At 46.1% G+C, this 21326-nt stretch overlaps 1 protein-coding gene across 1 annotated transcript; it reads left to right on the top strand.

Annotated features, from left to right (window-relative positions):
• The first annotated feature begins 5182 nt into the window (after positions 1 to 5182).
• tfe3a (transcription factor binding to IGHM enhancer 3a) lies at positions 5183 to 21326 on the top strand. The gene is made up of 11 exons (XM_069680715.1): positions 5183 to 5546; positions 9315 to 9413; positions 9902 to 9961; positions 11582 to 11738; positions 11836 to 12021; positions 12396 to 12494; positions 14751 to 14871; positions 16565 to 16621; positions 16843 to 16918; positions 17114 to 17261; positions 17950 to 21326. The coding sequence occupies exons 1-11, from the start codon at positions 5404 to 5406 to the stop codon at positions 18340 to 18342; spliced, it is 1539 nt and encodes a 512-aa protein (XP_069536816.1). The 5' UTR covers positions 5183 to 5403; the 3' UTR covers positions 18343 to 21326.

The following is a 21326-nucleotide window of genomic DNA, read 5'->3' as shown; positions in this document are numbered from 1 at the left end:
CAGAGAGAGAGAGAGAGAGAGAGAGAGAGAGAGAGAGAGAGAGAGAGAGAGAGGGAGAGAGGGAGAGAGAGGGAGAGAGGGAGAGAGGGAGAGAGAGGGAGAGAGGGAGAGAGAGAGAGAGAGACAGAGAGAGAGGAGCTTGGTGTGTCAGATCCCCCGGCAGTCTAAACCTATAGCAGCATAACTCTGGGCTGGTCCCAGCCTGAGCCAGGCCTAACTATAAGCTTTATCAAAGAGGAAAGTTTGAACTCTTAAAAGAAGAGAGGGTGTCTGCCTCCCGGACCCTGACTGGTAGATTGTTCCAGAGGAGGGGGGCCTGGTAATTGAAGGCTCTACCTCCAACACTACTCTTAGAGACTTTAGGTACCACAAGCAGGCCTGCATCCTGGGAGCGCAATGTTCTAGAGGGGTAATATGGCACTATGAGCTCTTTAAGATATGATGGTGCCTGACCATTAAGAGCTTTGTAAGTAAGAAGAAGGATTTTAAATTCTATTCTAGATTTTACAGGAAGCCAGTGCAGAGAGGCTAATACAGGAGAGATGTGATCTCTCTTCCTAGTTCTTGTCAGCACACGTGCTGCAGCATTTTGTACCAGCTGCAGAGTTTTTAGTGACTTATTAGGGCAGCCTGATAGTAACGAGTTACAATAATCCAACCTGGAAGTAACGAATGCATGGACGAGTTTTTCTGCATCGTGTTGAGACAGGATGTGTCTGATGTTTGTTGTGAAGGTGAAAGAAGGCTGTCCTTGATATTTGTTTTATGTGGGAGATGAAGGACATATCCTGATCAAACAGAACTCCCAGATTCCTAACAGTAGTGCTGGATGCCAGGCTGATGCCATCTAGGGCAGCTATATCATTAGAGAAAGAGTCTCTAAGGTGTTTTGGGCCGAGCACAATAACTTCAGTTTGTCTGAATTAAGTGGCAGAAAGTTTCTAGTCATCCAGATCTTTATGTCCTTAAGGCATGCTTCTAGTTTAGATAGCTGATTGGTTTCGTCTGGCTTCATAGATAAGTATAATTGAGTATCATCTGCATAACAATGAAAATGAATGGAGTGTTTCCTCATGATATTACCCAGAGGAAGCATATATAAGGTAAAAAGAATCGGTCCGAGCACAGAACCTTGTGGAACTCCATGACTAACTTTGGTGTGCATAGAGGACACATCATGAACATTAACAAACTGAGATCGATCTGATAGATAAGATTTAAACCAACTTAATGCAGATCCTGTAATGCCAATTAAATGTTCTAATCTCTGTAACAGGATGTGATGGTCTATCGTGTCGAAAGCGGCACTAAGATCTAACAGGACGAGTACAGAGAGAAGTCCTCTGTCTGAAGCAGTAAGTAGATCATTTGAAACTCTCAAAGGAAGGTTAGATATAGGTCTATAGTTAGCTAAGGTGCCTGAATCTAGGGTAGGCTTTTTAAGAAGTGGCTTAATTACAGCTAGTTTAAAAGACTGGGGTACATAGCCCGTCGATAAAGACATATTGATCATATCTAGTAAAGAAGTGCTAATTGAGGGAAAGACTTCCTGAAGCAGCTCGGTTGGAATCGGGTCTCAAAGACAGGTTGATGGTTTAGACGAAGATATCAGAGAATTTAGCTCAGGAAGGTCAATTGGAGAAAAACAGTGTAAACATCAGGTGTGTGAGCAGTTTCCAAAGATACATCTGCACCAGTTAACAGCAGGAGGTTACAGAGTCTCTTATCTTTAGCATTTTGTCATTAAAGAAGCTCATGAAATCATCACTGCTGAGGCCTATAGGAATACTTGGCTCAGTGGAGCTGTGACTCTCTGTCAGCCTGGCTACAGTGCTGAAAAGGTACCTGGGATTGTTTTTATGTTCTTCTATGAGGGAGGAGTAGTAGACACCTCGAGCATGCCGTAGGGCCTTCCTGTATTTATTAAGACTATTTTGCCAGAGTAAACGAGACTCTTCTGTTTTGGTGGATCGCCACATTCTTTCAAATTTACGCGACATTTGCTTCAAGTTACGAGTTTCTGAGTCATACCATGGAGCTAGCCTCTGTCGTTTAATAATCTTCTTTTTTAAGGGGGCAATCGAGTCTAGAGTACTTCTCAGCAAACCTGCAGGACTATCAACAAACTGATCAAGCTGAGAGGGACTAACATTAGCATCAGAGCTTTCTGTAGTAAACAGATGTGGTAAAGAATTGTTTCCTTAAATTTAGCTACAGTCCTATCAGACAAACATCTTGTGAGTACATGTTTGTTAACTGGAGAGTAGTCGGTTAATAGGACATCGAATGTTACTAAATAGTGATCTGATAAAAGAGGATTTTGTGGGAAGACAATTAAGTTTTCTGTTTCAAGGCCATAAGCTAGAACAAGGTGGAGGGTGTGGTTAAAGCAGTGAGTAGGCTGGTTTACACTCTGAGTGAAACCAATAGAGTCCAAAAGGGACATAAATGCCATGCTAAGACTATCATTGTCAACATCTACATGAATATTGAAGTCCCCTACAATAATTATTTGATCTGAACTCAGGACTAAATCTGATAAAAACTCTGAGAATTCAGTTAGAAAATCAGAGTATGCGCCAGGAGGGCGGTATACTATCACAAATAAAACAGGCTGTAAAGTTTTACAGGCTGGGTGTGAAAAACTCAGAACAAGGCTTTCAAAAGAGCTGAAACTAAGTTTGGGTCGAGGGTTGATTAGAAGACTAGAACTGAAGATAGCTGCCACTCCACCACCTCGACCAGTGTCTCGAGGAGTATGAGTATTAAGATGACTGGGAGGAGTGGATTCATTTAAGCTGACATATTCTTCCTGACACAGCCAAGTCTCAGTTAAAGAGAGTAAATCAATATGATCATCTGATATCACATCGTTCACTAATAGAGCTTTAGATGACAGGGATCTGATATTTAACACACCACATTTAATTCTCATATTTTTTGGCATAACTTCGGTTGTTGTTTTAATTTTTATTAAATTTTTTTGATTTACTTCTTTTTTATTTGAGTTTGAATTAACTGTAATAACAGGCCTGGGTTGGGGGGCAGACACAGTCTCTATAACATGAACATTGTGGCTGGGAAACTGCTCACAGGGAAGCTCAGAGGAGTGTGTAGGACTACAGCTCTGCCTCCTGGTCTCAGCTCTGGTTTGTCAGGTTTTACGACTAACAAACTTAGCCATATTACGAGACAAAAGAGCTGCACCATCCAAAGTGGGATGAATGCCGTCTCTTCCGATCAGACCAGGCTTTCCCCAGAATGTCTGCCAGTTATCTATGAAGCCCACATCGTTTGCTGGGCACCACCTCGACAGCCAGCGGTTGAATGATGACATACGTGTCCTCTCTCCTCTCCTGGTTTCCTCTCTCTTCTCCTGGTGTCCTCTCTCCTCTCGTGCTTTCCTCTTTCCTCTCTCCTCTCTTGGTTTCCTCTCTCCTCTCTTGGTTTCCTCTCTCCCCTCCTGGTGTCCTTTCTCCTCTCCTGGTTTCCTCTCTCCTCTCCTGCTGTAGGAAGCATGGGTGCTAATTAAGAGACTTGAGAAGCAGCCTTTGACTCTGTCTTGCATCAATACTACTTTCACTACTTCTGCTAACTTCATGACTGAGACTACTTCCTACTTCCTCTCTCGCCGTTTCTGCCGTTTCATTCAGAGAACTTCATTGAGATTCTTTAGAACCAACAAATGAAGCGACAGCGCCATCCAGTGGTGACACAAGGTAAGACGAAGACTCACTTCACGTTTTGTGTTGCTGTGATGGAGCTGAAACATGAACAAAAAAATGATCAATAGACGCAAACTGCTGAACAGTAAAAATAATACGGTCATTCTTTTCATTTACTTTTATCTTTCATTTTCGCGTGTCTGTGACGTCATCCCGTGCTGATGAAACACTGTAAAATCTCAGACTTTCTCCCAAGTGTTATCAGCTACGCCCCGCCCCCGCCTCTCTCCAGCCCTCTGATTGGACTGTTCCCCTGTCAGTCCGAGCTCGGCCGATCAGGGGGCTGACGTCACCTCGGATTTCCCCCTCCACACTCTCACTTCCCGTAACTGAAGGGACAAAAACAAACAATATGGCAGACTGAGCTCTGTGTAGCAGCAGCTGATTGGGTGTCAGTGAGCACAGTCGCTGTCCTATTGGCTGACAGCGAGCAGAGCAGCAGCTCATTGGTCCGCGGGGGATCAGTCCAGGCGGTGAGTCCCGCCTCCTGTTAGAGACTCACACACAGAACCACAGCAGGTAGAGCACACCTGAGGTCAGAGCCGAACTACTGACAACATGATCATGTTTATTCTTCTGTTCGGTGAATGTTCACCTTTGTTACCTGACAGCTGCAGCTCTGCACACCTGCACAGGTGTTTAATAACCTGATCATTACAGGTCCAAACTGAAGGTGTATTATATAACACACCGACGTGTTTGTCACTATGAGCTCATCAGTGATATTCTATAACAAGGATTTATTGTTGTTTTTATTTGGTTCAATATTTTAGGAACATTAAACTTTTAAATCTGATAAAGACGTCATGATTTACGTCACGACGAGAAAATCCACGAACAGACGAAACAATAACAGATCATAATTTAATAATAATGTTTCATTCAAACGGACGTTTGGGCTGAAGAGAGGGGGGGGGGGGGGGGGGGAGAGGATGAGAGAGGGGGGGAGGGAGGGAGAGAGAAAGAGAGAGGGAGAGAGAGAGGGGGAGAGAGAGGGGGAGAAGGGGGAGAGAGAGGGGGAGAGGGAGGGAGGGAGAGAGAAAGAGAGAGGGAGAGAGAGGGGGGGAGAAGGGGGAGAGAGAGAGGGAGAGAGAAAGAGAGGGAGAGAGAGAGGGGGAGAAGGGGGAGAGAGAGAGGGAGAGAGAGAGAGGGGGGGAGAAGAGGGAGAGAGAGAGGGAGAGAGAGAGGGGGAGAAGGGGGAGAGAGAGAGGGAGGGAGAGAGGGGGAGAAGGGGGAGCGAGAGAGGGAGAGAGAGGGAGAGAGAAAGGGGGAGAAGGGGGAGAGAGAGAGGGAGAGAGAGAGGGGGGGAGAAGAGGAAGAGAGAGGGAGGGAGAGAGAGAGAGAGAGAGAGGGGGGGAGAGGGGGAGAAGGGGGGGGTCATCAGTGTGACTGTCTGATCTGTCTGCTGTGTATCTATGCTCCCAGCTGCTCCTCACTCACTCACACACACACACACACACACAGTCTGTCTGCCTGTCTGTGCTTCAGTCGGCGGTTCAGTGTGCAGGCTTTCCAGGTACTGAACAGCAGCTCCGAGCCGGACTCGAACCTGTGATCTTCTCGGAGCCTGTGAGAGTGGACCATGCCGCTGCTGTGATCTGAGCTGACACTTTGATCCTGCGGTGGCTGCTGGGAAATAAAGCGTCTCAGTCTCTGCTCTGTCTCTGTCTCTGGAGAAATGTCAGCTGTCAGCTCGGACCAGACCCAGACCGGAGAGCAGAACCGAACCGGAGCCTACCCGGAGCAGCAGGAGGCCAGGATCCTGCAGCCGCAGACCGTGTTTGTCATCCTGGACTCGGCTGAAACGCTCAACCTGGTTCGGTGAGTCCGGAAGTTCCCTGAAGTACCGTTATTTCTCATGCGGAGAGAACCTCACACCAAACTCCTGTCATTAATCTGCATATTTAAGACCGTGTTGCTCATTCAACAAAGACAGCTTTCACTGAACATGACTAAAGATTTCTCTCAGATGTGTAGCTTCTTCCGGTTAAATCGGCTCATGAATTATACATGAAACGTGTCTCTGTCCTAAAATGTCATTATAAAGAAAACACTAATATGAAGTCAGTTCATTGTTGCTTCAGTGGAGATGAATGAAATCGGGATCGCGTATTAAAGTTACAGTTCTTATTTAAAAAATGATGATGTTCATTTGATAACTGCCGAGTGGAAGTTGAGTTTATAAGTATGTAAGAAAACTCATGAGTCTTGTTTGACAGCTAAACTAGCAGAAATGCTACTTTGTCCAAATGTTTGGCATGACGGGCTCTTTCATGAAGGTTAAAATGACCGTACCTGTTTAGATTGATGGTAGAGAAAGCAGTGTCACTGGCCGAAGTTAACTATTATATATTATATATTTAATCTCTAGAGATTCACAGATAATTGATCTTGCTTTGGTAGGTTAGATAAATGGTCCGAAAGGAAAGTAAACTTTAAACTGGCAAAGACATGAATGGAGTCTGGTGAGCAGTGGACTCCATAAAGAGCAGTTGATGTGTTTTATGATGATGATGTTGGTTCTGAGACTGTGTAGGGCAGGTTGTTGTGCTTACTGACTGACCTTTGACCTGTGATCCTCTTTGCCTTCTGGTGCAATGAGTCATCCAGTCTTAATACACACACACACACACACACACACACACACACACACACACACACACACACACACTCACAGCAGCCTGCCTCATGTATTTTCCCACCAGTAGAAACAGAGACACAGACAGGCAAAGCGACAGGCCCAGGCGTGTTTAGTCCTCACTGTCGTACCTCCTTCCCCTCTGTCCACCACACCCTACTAACACACACGCGTGCATGCGCACAAACACACACACACACACACACACACACACACACACACACACGCACGCACGCAGGAGTGATGTGTGTGGTGAGACAGAAAGCAAAAGTAAAAACAAGCAGGAGGCGTCTCTCTGCTCGACGTCTATTGATTGACAAGCTGTCTGACTGAAGAGACACAGAGGAAGAGGGGGAGGAGGAGGAAGAGGGGGCAGCGGCTCGGGGTCTCACCATAGACTGTATATAGGGAGCGGATGTAGTCACTGTCGAGGATGATGAGGATGATGATGACGATGACAAGGAGGATGACGAGGATGATAGTGATGGTGATGAGGATGATGAGGATGATGAGGATGATAAGGATGAGGATGAGGATGATGGCGATGATGGCGATGATGACGAGGATGACGATGATAGTGATGGTGGTGATGATGATGATGATGAGGATGATGAGGATGATAGTGATGGTGGTGATGATGGTGATGATGATGATGATGATGAGGATGACGAGGATGATAGTGATGGTGATGAGGATGATGAGGATGATAAGGATGAGGATGAGGATGAGGATGATGGCGATGATGACGAGGATGAGGATGAGGATGATAGTGATGGTGGTGATGATGATGATGATGAGGATGATGACGAGGATGACGATGACAAGGAGGATGATGAGGATAGTGATGGTGGTGATGATGATGATGATGAGGATGATGAGGATGATAGTGATGGTGGTGATGATGGTGATGATGATGATGATGATGAGGATGACGAGGATGATAGTGATGGTGATGAGGATGATGAGGATGATAAGGATGAGGATGAGGATGATGGCGATGATGAGGAGGATGAGGATGATAGTGATGGTGGTGATGATGATGATGATGAGGATGATGACGAGGATGACGATGACAAGGAGGATGATGAGGATAGTGATGGTGGTGATGATGATGATGATGATGAGGATGAGGATGATAGTGATGGTGGTGATGATGGTGGTGATGATGATGATGATGATGAGGATGATGAGGATGATGACGATGACAAGGAGGATGAGGAGGATAGTGATGGTGGTGATGATGATGATGATGAGGATGATGAGGATGATAGTGATGGTGGTGATGATGGTGATGGTGATGATGATGAGGACGATGAGGATGATGAGGATGACAAGGAGGATGATAGTGATGGTGGTGATGATGGTAATGATGATAATGATGAGGATGATGAGGATGATGAGGACGATGATGATGATGAGGATGACAAGGAGGATGATGAGGATGATAGTGATGGTGGTGATGATGGTGATGATGGTGATGATGATGAGGATGAGGATGGTGATGATGATGATGATGAGGATGATGATGATGAGGATGAGGATGAGGATGAGGATGATGAGGATGATGATGATGATGAATTATTTCAGTGATAAAGTGAGTTCAGACAGCCAAATGCTTTTTTGTAATTAAATCAATGTGTGGTTTAAAGGAGAGTTCAGGGTCAACCCAGATATTTGAAGGTATCAACTTTCTCGAGGGGTGACCCATCATTAAACTGAATGTGTAAATCAAAGGGATCTGAGCGATATTTGTCGTGTACCAAACACTGTGCTGCACGACTTCTTCTTATTCAGTAAGAGTCTGTTATGATGAAACCAGTTTTGGACGGAGTAGAACTCAAACTGTAAAGAATTCTGAATTTGTGATATATCTGAGTTGGAAATGTAGATAACGGTGCTGTCAGCATAAAGATGAGCAAGACAGTTTAAACATACCAGTGGTAAATCATTATTATATAAAGATAGAAAACAGAAGTGGTTCCAAGATGGAACCTTGTGGAACACCCCTTTCAATAATTATGTAGTCGGACTGAGACCCTCGAAAAACAGGGAGGGAGGGAGCGGGTGATCATGAAGCCTGATGCCCCTCTATAGCTCTGTGAAATACTGTATATGAAGTACACAGCATATGGACATATGACAGCGTGGAGGCGGAGTTTATACTTTATAGTAACTGTGCACGGACAGATTGCAACGTTATAGAGTCAGGAGCAGGCCATGAGACACACACAGATCTGTCTCCTCCCAGCGCAGCATGATAACTGATAATTACGCCTGGATCACCTCCGGCTCATCTCATTCACAGCAAGTGGAGACGGAGTTTATATTTTATAAATGTTGTGCTGGGAAATACAGGACAGATCTCATAGAGTCAGGAGCAGAGCATGACACACACAGATCTGTGTCCTCACTGCGCTGCATGATTCAACTCTGATTAACTTCATGTGGATCACTTGATTTTTAAACTGTGATAAAATGTTCATGGATCACATCTCCGACCCGCGCCATCTCTCCCCCTCGTCGGTTCAGGATCGTCCCGTATTAAAAGCATAAATGTAGTTTCCTCACACACGATCTGTCTGTGTGTCCGTGCACGCTGTTAAACTACATTTACACACGCTGCGGTGACATGAGACATAAATACGGTTTTTAAGAGACACAGCAGAGAAATGTTAAATCATACAGGAAAGAGAGGCGAGTGATCTCCCGTATCCATGTGATCGTTACTATGGATACAGGCAGAGTGGGCGGTGCTTAATGTGGCCCAGGACACATGTGCGGTCACACTGCCAGACGTATGTGGATAAATGCGTCAGACCACCTCCGTATGTGGCCGAGTGATCGCATATGAATGCGTCTTCAATCCGTCCTGAGAGCATTCACACCTGTAGTTAATGCTGTCCAGGTGTGATCGGGGTCTCTGTCTCTCTCTCTGTCTGTCTGTCTCTCAGGGTGGAGTCTGGAATCGTCGCTGACATCGAGGTCGACAGTTTGATGCCGTCAGACAGCGACACCTTCTACCAGATCAAGAGTCAGCCAATCAGCTTCAGGTAACACACACAGCCCTTACCTCTGACCTTGACCTCGAGGTGGCCCCTGTCCACAGGCTGTGTCTCCTCTCTAAGTGTCCAGTGGACGTTTGCAGAGACAATAAAGAGCCTCCTGTGCTCCGTCTGACATCTAAACTCTCACACCTCTGATCACACAGGTGTACTTCCTACAGTACCACCGGGGGGCCACCGGGGGGCCACCGCCCATACTATGAGAGTCTATGTTCACACTGTGAGGTTAATTTAAATGAGCTGACATGAAGAAGAAGCCAGATGTTAAAAATATAAATATATGAAAACACATTAAACCTGTCTGTGTCTCTGAGAGACAGACACATGAGACATCTGTCTCTCTGCCTGTCTCTCTGCCTGTGTGAATATTTGAATCACTGATTGATAAATGTGTTCTGACTGACAGCATGATGTCACAGATTTCAGATGATCCTCTCTCTCTGTCTCTCTCTCTCTCTCTCTCTCTCTCTCTCTAGTTCACCAGCAGCAGCTTCCTCCTCTTGTTCATCCTCCCTGCCGTCAGCCATGTCGTCCAGGTAACAAACACACACACATGCACACACACACACACACACACACACACTCGCTGCAGTAAAGAGGTCTGTGTAGAGGTCTTCACGGGTCCAAACTTTCGTGCCCGAACCCTAAGAGACCCGTAATTATGCGACCTGGAACCGAACCCGTCTATCATTTGAAAGCTGGGGCCCGAACGGAGTGATGTCGGACCCGGCCTCAGCCAGGCGAAACAGAGACGGTCAGCACCGACTTCACCGCTGATTACTGTCAACAAGTTGCCTACCTGTGTGACGCAGCCTTCTCACCTGAGCCTGTCCGTGCACATCATCCATCCTCGACCAACAAAGCTCATAAAGCACATCCATGTTTCCTGGTATCATGTCGTGTTGATAAAAACAGAGATGCTGATGCACCAGTTATCTCAGATTAAAAGTCCACTTGCTGTCATTCAGACGGACGACAAGCACGCGGCTCGTTTAGAAGCCACACACACGTGTTACACGTCGCTGCGCTTACTTTCGTCTCGTCTTTGTCCTCGATTTACAGAAACGAGGTTTTAACTCTTTATATTTGTTTTCTTGTAGCTTTTTTTCCACATCAGCGAGGAAGGTATCCATCATTACTCCAACCTTTCTCTGAACCTGGAGTCACGTGACACTTTATTTTCCGCACGTTGTCATGAGAATGACACATTGAAGTTAAGATACATTCAGGTATTACACATCAATCAATCAATCAATCAATCAAATTTAATTTGTATAGCGCCAAATCATAACCAGAGTTATCTCGAGACACTTTACAGACAGAGCAGGTCTAGACCGACTCTTTGTTCTGTTATTTAAAGAGAGGCCCAACATGAATCACCATGAGTAGCACTTAGCAACATTCGGCACATTGGCAGAAAAACTTCCTTTAACAGGCAGAAACCTCGAGCAGAACCAGACTCATGTTGAACATCTGAAGAGACTGGATGGGCCGAACATGGGAGAGAAGGAGAAGAAGGATAGAGACAGGCAAAGAGAGCAACAACATATGTTCTTGTTACATGAACAACAACAGACACATACTTATGGTTACAATGCCAATAATAGTGGTAGACTAGGATGAAGATTAGCAAAATAAATAAATAAATCACATAACGTTGAACAGACCTGGAACCATGGATTATAGAACAGGGCCCCACTCGCACCCTAACCACCAACCCGCCTGGCTCCCGGGTCCTCAGGTTCCTGTAGACTGTGAAGACCTCTACCTCAGTGTGGCATTTAGGCTCAGTACTCTGTCTGTCCTCCAGAGGGCGCTGTAGACTGATGATAACCTGCACCTCCTCCTCTCTCTCTCTCTCACTCCTCCTGCTCTCCTCCCCTCTCTCTCTCCTACTGCTCTCTTCCTCCTCCTCCTCCTCCCTTCTCCTCCCATCTCTCTCTCCTTCTGCTCTCTTCCTCCTCCTCCTCCCCTCTCCTCCCTTCTCTCTCTCCTCCTGCTCTCTTCCTCCTCCTCCTCCTCCCTATTCCTCCCCTCTCTCTCTCCTCCTGCTCTCTTCCTCCTCCTCCTCCCCTCTCTCTCTCCTCCTGCTATCTTCCTTCTCCTCCTCCCCTCTCTCTCTCCTCCTGCTGTCTACCTCCTCTCTCCTCCTGCAGGGTTTTGTTGCGTCAGGATCTGATGCGTCAGCAGGCTCTGGAGGAGGAGCAGAAGGAGGCGCAGCAGCAGCTCCTGCGCTCCGCTGACTCGTCCTCCCCCATCTCTGTGTCCTCCTCCTGCAGACCTCCTGCCCAGGTCCCTGTGGAGGTGCTCAAGGTAGGAGGAGGAGCATGTTTGATTTGGCTATTCAGCAAATCCTACATTTCCCATGATGCACCAGGTAGCTGTGCTGAATAAGATCCTTGTGTCTCAGGTGCAGACCCACCTGGAGAACCCCACCAGGTATCACATCCAGCAGGCTCAGAGGCAGCAGGTGCGTCAGTACCTCTCCACCACCGCCAAGACAGCCAATCAGCAGCCAACTGGATCAACAAGCCACTCCCCCCAGCCAGGCTCCGCCCCCAAACTGCAGCCTGCAGACAGCATGCAGAAGCGGGAGGTAAACACATAAACAGTTCATACACACATGAATATATACACAACCTGTACCCCTCGCAGTGAAACATTAAAGGAGCACTTCAGTGTTTTTCAGTGACCTCAGCAGCTTCAGCACTTCCTGTCTGCTGAGTCAGCTGATCACGGGATCTGACTCAGCACAGTCTGACTCTCTGTGTGGTTCTCAGCGTGTTCGTTCCACACGTCACATCAGAACCTTTCCTCTGAAACAGCCTCACTGCTAAACACATGCGCTCTGTATATTAGCTGCTTATAAATTGTGTGTGGAACAAACACACCTCATCCTGTCAAATCAACATCATTGTAAAGAGTACGTTTGATCATGTGATGCAGCCTTCTGCTCTGTGATTGGTTCAGATGGAGGAGACTGTCATTGATGACATCATCAGCCTGGAGTCGAGCCTGAATGACGACTTCCTGACGCTGATTGACTCTGGTCTGCAGCTCGCCAACACGGTAACTGTAGCAATGTGTATCTATAATTGTAGATGTTGAGTAACTTTTCCACCTGTCCAGGTGTAACCCTGCGTGCAGACTCACCTGTAAGGGGAGAGATTGAAGTGGTCTCTGGGTCTCCTGCCCTGACGACCTCAACACGTTAGCCTGAGATGTAAAGCTTGAGCTGCAGATCTTTGAACCGGTCAGAACCAGATGTTACTGAGATTGAGAGGATGCTGAAATAACTACATCATGATGCAGGTTTGGAAAAAGGCTGAGTTCATGCTTTATCAGGTCTGTCTGCAAGAGGAGGCAGGACAACCTTTAAAATGACTGTTTTTTGAATGGAGTTTGGTTTGAACATTTCTGACGTAACATCAGGACGACAGTGTTGATCTTGTACAGAATCTCTTGCAAACCTTTCCCTGGTTTTGTTCTGAACACACCTCAACACTGTTCATGTTTTATTCTGACGATTCATTCTCAGAATGTAAACTGTTAAAAGTTAGCATGTTCATTAGCTTGGTGGCTAACCGACCAGCTAACAGGAGAACTCTTCGATCATCGTCTTATTAAACAAAAGATCCTGAAACAATGTCAGAGAAGTCAGGTCAGATCCTCTTTGTGCTGCAGCTGTGGGCGGAGCCTCAGTGTGTGTGTGTGTGTGTGTGTGTGTGTGTCAGGCAGATAATGAGGGAGGGTTTTTTTGTTTCTGTCTTAAAGAGACGTTTCCCCATTTTTCAACAGTCGTCCGAACAGAAAGAGGAAGAGAAGCTGCTGCGTGTGTGTTCCTGTGTGTGTGGACATACGTGTTTATGTGTGTGGAATCAGAGAAGATGAGAATTTTGGTTTTACTGCCGGATCATGAGAAGAGGAGGATTAAATCAGAGGTAAAGTTTCTCTTGTTGTTTCATGTCAGTTAGATTGTTTGAGCTGTGACCTTTGACCTCTGACCGACTCTGAGCTGCAGACTGAGTTACAGAGGTTCCGAAGTATTAAAGTAAATGATGATTGTTTCAGAAGTTTTCTCACATCAGTAAATAACTCTGACTCATGCTGAATGAACTGTATGAGGCAGGGATGAGGTCCTCCAGCTGTCACAGAGATGTCCTGCAGTAAAAGTGTAGTAGAAGAAGAAAGCAGCAGAAATGTCTCAGGTTTGACCCAAAGCTGCTGCTGTCCACACGGAACATCTTCCTGTTAGTGCAGCCGAAGAGTGAAAGCTGCTCAGTGTGTGTGTGTGTGTGTGTGTGTGTGTGAGCAGGAGGCAGCTGTTATCAGTTCAGCAGCTTTCCTCTTCGATCAGCAGATTCCACAGTTTGTCTGACTTCAGTTCAGGTCAGAGCTGTGTCAGAGCTCTGGAAAAAGCTCATGATGCTAAGAGTAAAGGTGTGTTCAGGTGTGTTCAGACCAAAAGCAAACGGGATGCTTACAAAGTCACTGCAAAGACTGAAATCATACGAATCATTTGAATGTGCAAATTAAGTGAGAAATTTGTGTCACACAGATTTTTTAAATCTGTCAGCGTGTAGATTCTGCTGACGTTCTGACTTTACATCAGAACTGGTCAAACCAAACTCCATTCAAAAAACAGTCATTTTAAAGTCGTGTTCTTGTCGTCTCGCAAACAGACCTGACAAAGCATGACCTCCTGCCTCCTGCTGTAGTTCTCTCAGCATCCTCTCAGCCTGTTTATGTCATTAAATCTCAGTAACATCTGTTTGTTGTGGCTTCATAGCGCTGTAGTGAGACAGATCTCAGCCCACCTGTGACTTGCTAGATACAGTGAAACTGCCACTCAGCGGAGACAGATGGACAGGCGCTCCACAGCTGAAACAGGACGCCCGTTGTTGGTGTCCATCAGAGAAATCCTGGTACTGATCCGAGGTCACAGCTCATCATGCTCTGGTCAGCCTGAAGGAGCTGGAAGCCGCAGGAGAGTTCATCCAGACTGAACTCAGACCAGTTCATGTTTCAGGAGTCACTCTGACCTCTGACCTCTGCAGCAGGTCAGCTCAGATAGAGATACAGACGCTGAAGGTCATCAGTGTGTTTGTGTGTGTGTGTGTGTGTGTGTGTGTGTGTGTGTGTGTGTGTGTGTGTGTGTGTGTGTGTGTGTGTGTGCGTGTGTGTGTTATCCTGGTATGCGGTGTGTATCACCCTGCAGCCAGTCACAGTGCAGGATGCTCCTGATATCCTCTGACTGTTCTCAGCCTCTGATTGGTCAGTTTCTCTGTCAGCTGCTGATTCTGTGCTCTGATTGGTCGGTTCCAGCTGCCGGTGTCGGGGAACTTGCTGGACATGTACGGGGGCAGCGGAGGGATGGCCTCGCCCACCATCACCGTTAGCAACAGTTGCCCAGCCGACCTGCAAGCTGTGAAAAGAGAGCTGAGCGGTGAGTCTGCTATACTACTGCGGACATGACCTCTGACCTTTGACCTGACTGAGCTGAAGTACTTTAATGTTTGAATGTGTATAAAAATATTTATACTTTTGCGTTACAAGTGAAAGTCCTGCAAAGAAAGAACCAAAGTGTTAACTTGAAAATGAAATCATCAAGCAGAAGAACAACAATATATATTATTCATGTGTTCATCACTTTCATCTGATAATAACGACCTTTTCCTACTGCAGTACATGTGATGGTGCGTCCCGAACACACGCTCCTGAACACACGCTCCTGAACACACGCTCCTGAACACACGCGTCCTGAACACACGCTCCTGAACACACGCTCCTGAACACACGCGTCCTGAACACACGCTCCTGAACACACGCGTCCTGAACACACGCGTCCCGAACACACGCTCCTGAACACACGCTCCTGAACACACGCTCCTGAACACACGCGTCCCGAACACACGCTCCTGAACACACGCTCCTGAACACACGCTCCTGAACACACGCGTCCCGAACACACGCTCCTGAACACACGCTCCTGAACACACGCGTCCCGAACACACGCTCCTGAACACACGCGTCCCGAACACACGCTCCTGAACACACGCTCCTGAACACACGCTCCTGAACACACGCTCCTGAACACACGCTCCTGAACACACGCGTCCCGAACACACGCTCCTGAACACACGCTCCTGAACACACGCGTCCTGAACACACGCGTCCCGAACACACGCTCCTGAACACACGCTCCTGAACACACGCTCCTGAACACACACTCTCAGCTGTGTGTGTGTGTGTGTGTGTGTGTGTGTGTCAGAGCGAGCTGCTTCAGAGGACAATGTCTTCATCATTCATCACTTCATTCATCTTCATGTCTTTACTGAGAACAAAGTTTATTATGTAACAGGCACTCTGCAGAGCTGACTTCTGATTGGTTCTCCCTGAGTGAAGCCCCTCCCCCTGAATTCCCAAAATCTGTTCTTCTTCAGTTTGATGAGTCAACATCACGACTTCCTCTGAACACACACACACACACACACACACACACACACACACACTCAGTCGTGTTTTCCCTCGTCATCAGTTCCCACTTCCTGTTCCTGAGTGTTTGTCTCTGCTGAAACTCCTCATGAGGTTTCAAACTGTCAGAAACTGTTGTGATCTTTTGAGTTTTTAGTGTTCGTCTGAATTATCTGCCAAACGTTCCTGTAACTTCTGACAGTTTGTGGGAACTTGCTGAAAATGTTAAGTTAAGCATCAGAGCTCTCCTCTCACCTTTGTGAAAGTAGAAACATCAATCCCAGGTGATGATGACAGCTTGTTCCTGAGCTCTCGGCTGCATCACGTCTGTGAACACTGACGGCTGTGAGGTCCAGTCTGCTCAAAGTTTAGTAAAAGGTTTGAAAGTGAGTTTTAACTTGAGGGAATGAGACCTTCTTTTCCTCCAGGGGAACTTGTTTTACATTTGGGTTTGTTTTGTCAAATTATTTCTTTTTTAAAACATCTGAAGGACGATTTCAGAATTTAACTTTAAAATAACTTAACGTTCTCATCGTTCAAAAAGGTCCAGTTTGAAGTACGATGAGCCGTCTGCCTGTGTTTCTACAGCCGTCTGTGCTGAAGCAGAGTGATGCAGATGGTGGTGATGCTAGTTGTTTGTTGATGTTGTTTGTTGTTTGTTACAGACGTAGACACCAAAGCTCTGATCAAAGAGAGACAAAAGAAAGACAACCACAACCTCAGTGAGTACTGCAGTTATCCTTCAGTCATTAAATAGTTACTGCATTAAAGCCGCAGTGATGCCGGATCATACTCAGGTCACACACTACGATTCATTGAAATCATTCATTGGATCATAAAATAATGTTACAATAATGATTAATGATAATGTTACAATAATGTTACATAATGTTAAATAATGTTACAATAATGTTACAATAGAGATAATGTGATGTGTTTTCAGTCGAGAGGAGGAGGAGGTTCAACATCAATGACCGGATCAAAGAACTCGGAGATCTCATCCCAAAATCCACCGACCCGTGAGTACCACTCTGCTGCAGTATTAATACTACTAATACTAATAATACGCTTATACTTCATATCAGTACTCTAATACTTCATATCAGTACACTATCACAGTAATTGACAGCATATTTTTTACAGTATAATGTGTAGTTCCTTCTGTGTACACTGTATGTTTGTTAATGAGGTGCGGCCTGTGATTGGTTGACCAGGGAGACGAGGTGGAACAAAGGAACCATCCTGAAGGCGTCGGTGGATTACATCCGCAAACTGCAGAAAGAGCAGCAGAGAGCGCGAGAGATGGAGGACAGACAGAGGAGGCTGGAGAACACCAACCACTCCCTGCTGCTGCGCATACAGGTGAGGAGGTGGAGGGGCTTCAGGCTGGACCAATCAGCTGCTAATCTGACAGGAAGCGGAGCTCTGGTCTTCTGAACGTGTATATTTTTTCCATTGTGATTAAATTAACAAACAGAAGAGTTCAGAGAGTTTCTACCTTTTAAAGGTCATGATAGTCAGAATGGAACATTCTTCTAGATGCACGTCGACGTTTCCAAGCAACGATTTTATTCAGTCTCTTTACGCTGACGAGCTGAAAGCTAGCTTTGGCTTTGAGCTAAAATAATAATAATAATAATAATAACCATAATAATTATTATTGTTGTTATGATATTTAATATGTTTTTGCTCACTTAAACAAATCTTGTTTTCTAAACCTTCATTTTCCCGCCAACTTTCATCAGATTGATTCTGACTCTGCTCTTTGTGTTTCGTATCGTTTGTGAAGGTTTTAATTCTGAAAAACAAACGTGAAGTTTTTGTTCCTAAGATCCGAGAATATCTGCAGGCCATGAACCTGCTGTCTCCTCTGAGGGAGTGGCCTCACCTGTCCTCTCTTCCTTTCTTCTCTCATTTTGATGAATTATTGTCACAACATGTAAACATGAGCAGAACATGAGCAGAGCGATTCGTGGTTATTCTAGCCATTTTATACTTCCTGTAGTTCTGCTGTTAAACTTTCTCACTTCCTGTTTCTGTGTTTTTTCAGGAGCTGGAGCTTCAGGCTCGCCTCCACACGCTCTCCTCCTCCTCCTCACCTGCCCCCACCACCTCCTCCTCCTCCTCTCTGGACCCCGCGGCCCTGCTCTCCCCCTCGCTGTCTCACCCCTTCTCCTCCCCCTCCCCCTCCCTGGTGACCCCCTCCCTGGGTCTGGATGCGCTGAGCTTCGTGGAGCTGGATGAGCCGCAGGGGGTGTCCACCGTCTTCTCCCCTGACCTGATGAGTGACGTTGGGCTGACGGAGCTGCACGGCCTGGCAGACATCCTGATGGAGGAGGGGGGAGGCGGGGGAGGAGGGGTGATGTCTGACCCCCTGCTGTCCTGCGGAGCCTCAAAGAGCAGCAGCAGGAGGAGCAGCTTCAGCATGGACGAGGACCTCTGATGACACATCACACAGGGATCCGCCCAGCTGTTTTTTAATTGGATAGAACTTTTTTATAATCAGTGACATCATCGACACACGCATGTGACATCATAGCGAACAACTGTCCTCCAGTGTAACCATGGTAACCACTGCGCCTCAGAGAGTGACGCGGTCTCATCCTCATAAGCATGAATCTGTTAACAGACCAGAAGCTGATTGGCTGACAACTGAACAAACTCACAGCTGATTGGTCGATGGCTGGTAGGAGCTCCAGGTGTCTGCAGGTGGTCAATGACTCTTCATCAGTTACTAAAATAAAAAGCCTGAGGTTCTGATTCATAAGCAGCTTTGTTGTGCTTCAGTTCAGGTGAAAAACGCGTCGTTAGAAAACTTTAAAAGAATTTTACGTTCCAGATTTTAATAAAGTTCATTTTCCTGCCGGCTAACAGCAGAGTGATTTTAGATTCCATGTATCATTGGTGTCCTGGAGGGGGGCACTAAGAGGAGAACAGCAGGGAGAGAGGCAGGGAGGTCAAAGGGTTAGCAGGCATGGGATGCTAACCTGCTAGCTAACAGGCAGAATTTATAGTCATGGGGAGGGATGTAGGACAGGGAGGACAGGGAGCAGCAGTGACATTTGCACGTATTTGAAGGCCGATTGCGTCACAGCAGCGCGTCAAAGGCTGTCCCAATTCGAAGGCTCCTTCAGCTGCAGCCAACAAATGCTCCTTTTCCCGAGATTCACTGCGCGCCAATTCAAACGAGATGGCGGACTCTGTCGCGGCTGAGGAAGTGTTTGGTCTCAGCTCAGTCGAAGAGCTGCGTTACAAAGGAGCCTTGAAACAAATTAACTTTAAAATAAAAGGTTAACTTACTCGACTTTAGTTCTGATTGCTAGTTAGCCCGCTAGCTACCTGTCAATAGGCGACCGGAGCGGCGTTTGGTGACACAAGGGTAAGGGCGGGAACAGCTGGTGTCGCAAACAGGAAATGCTCCGTAGACCAGACCGTCTCATTTCTGTTCAGCTTTAACGTCTACGCCTGCGATGAATGACTCATCCTCTGTGGACCGCCTCCTTCCAAGGATGCAGCCCCTGGATTGGACACAGCTAGAGTCTGGGTGTTACTGATTTAATTATCCGCAACTCATTGTAATAACTAGCAGCCATTGTAGGCTTAGTATTTCTCTCTTTCTTTACTTAATAACTGGATTCAAACTGTAAATGTCACAGTGTGGGCCGGAGAGACTTCATGTTTTCTCTCAGAGCAAACACCTGAAGTCCACCAGAGCTCAGTCCTGACGGCTGGAAGGACCACACCTGACCCCAGGTGTTCAGCTGTCACCTGTTGTCAGATTGTTGTTCAGCTGCAGCTCTGGAGCTCCTGCAGAAGTTTACTCATGATAAGTTTTTATAAGGCGTAAATATGACATAAACATGAGTCTATAAGAGAGGAGTGACCGCTGTTTTATCTTTAATCACTGAGGACATTTTTGAGCTTCAGAGGAAACACAAGGGAACTCATCTGACCTCACCTCCATCAGCATGTTTTTAATGCTGAAAGTTCACCTGCAGAGATGATCCATCTTCATCTTCATCTTCATCACTTCTTCGTGGTTGTTCTTCAGCCGAGTCGAAAACCTCCCTGTCCGGCCGCGTGTCCTCTCGTTATCACAGCGTTTTAGTGTTTTCATATCATATCATATTTTTTAAGATGATTGCAGAGTTACGTTGGCTAACTGGCTAACTGTTAGCCTTAGCTAGCTTTATCTATGAAGCTGAACACTGACAAGCTAGCTGTTAACTACAAACTGTGAGGTGTTCAGTTGGTTGAAGGCTAGCTAGATAACTGTTTGATGTTAGCCCATCAATGAACTCTCTCTGCGCTAAGCTAACTGCTAGCTGTTAGCCACTGTTATCTCACTGCATCTACAACAAATGAGCGAGCATACAAAGCTGTAGCTGAGCTGTACAAACAGCAGTTTAGCTCCAACTGCTCAGGTAGCTAGCTGTTAGCTGTAGCTGTTACATAATCTATGATTCATACAGGCAACTTTGGGCTAACAGGCTAACTAACTGGTAGCTAGAGCTGAAACACATGAACCTTGTGCTGCGTTCCAGACAACCGGGAACTTGAGAACTTTCCGACTTCTGACCTCAGAGCCTTCCAGGTGCTCGACGCCAAACGTAAATAAAAAACATGGCCGACCGTGACAAACTGATGTTTCTTTAGCAAGTCTTTAGCCATTCAACAGTCAGCAGTTCAGCCTACTTGCCTAACTTTAGATAACTGTCAGAGATAATTTAAAACAATTCATGCACAACATGTGTTACTATATGATCGTAGTTTTTTCAAATATACATGACGTTGCTTTTCAGTTCAAAGTTTACCATTAACGATGAGCCTCTCCATGGCTGTGGCCATTGTTGTGTGACGTCAGACATCTGATTCTCGTGAAGTCGGGGTTCTCCGAGTTCACAAGTAGGAACTCCGACTTTGAGTGGTGTTCCAGAGCAGTTTTGCTAGTTGGAGGTCGGAAAAGCTCAACTTCCCAGTTGTCTGCAACGCAGCATTAGTTTCGATCAAACTGCTGTGCTTTGATCATAGCTAGTTAGCTATTAAGCTAGTTAGCTTCATCCCGTCCTGATTGGCTGCACGTGTTTAATGCATGTTTATCTGAACACGAGCGGGTCGCTCTGAAGTTTACACTTTCACGTCTCAGTTTGTGGCTCCGTTTGTTTCCTCGGTTCAAATAGCGTTTAAACTTTGTGAGAGCCACATCATGTGATGATGTCAGAGATGGATCCAACATGGCCGCCGGCTCAGCTGCCAGATGAAACTCTTAAGGGATTTCTGTTTGTCTGTTGTTGTTTTGATTTATGTTTACGAACATGTTATTGTTGGTGTGTTCTGAATATGTGTCAGCGTCTCATTCAGCATGTTTGTTTTTTCAGACTCTTCATGTCACATTCAGACTTTTATATAGAAATAAAATCATGAAGA

The sequence above is a fragment of the Semicossyphus pulcher genome, unplaced genomic scaffold (assembly GCF_022749685.1).
Source record: "Semicossyphus pulcher isolate SPU_LCO1_2020_fin unplaced genomic scaffold, fSemPul1.0.p SCAF_40, whole genome shotgun sequence".
Lineage (NCBI taxonomy): Eukaryota > Metazoa > Chordata > Actinopteri > Labriformes > Labridae > Semicossyphus > Semicossyphus pulcher.
This window is presented reverse-complemented; position numbering and strand designations above follow the sequence as displayed.

Excerpts from the sequence above, each read along its gene's own strand:
- tfe3a (XM_069680715.1), top strand. The coding sequence starts at position 5,404 with ATGTCAGCTGTCAGCTCGGACCAGACCCAGACCGGAGAGCAGAACCGA. Across the intron at positions 9,962-11,581 it reads CCGTCAGCCATGTCGTCCAG|GGTTTTGTTGCGTCAGGATC; the intron begins GTAACAAACACA and ends CTCCTCCTGCAG. Across the intron at positions 12,495-14,750 it reads GTCTGCAGCTCGCCAACACG|CTGCCGGTGTCGGGGAACTT; the intron begins GTAACTGTAGCA and ends GGTCGGTTCCAG.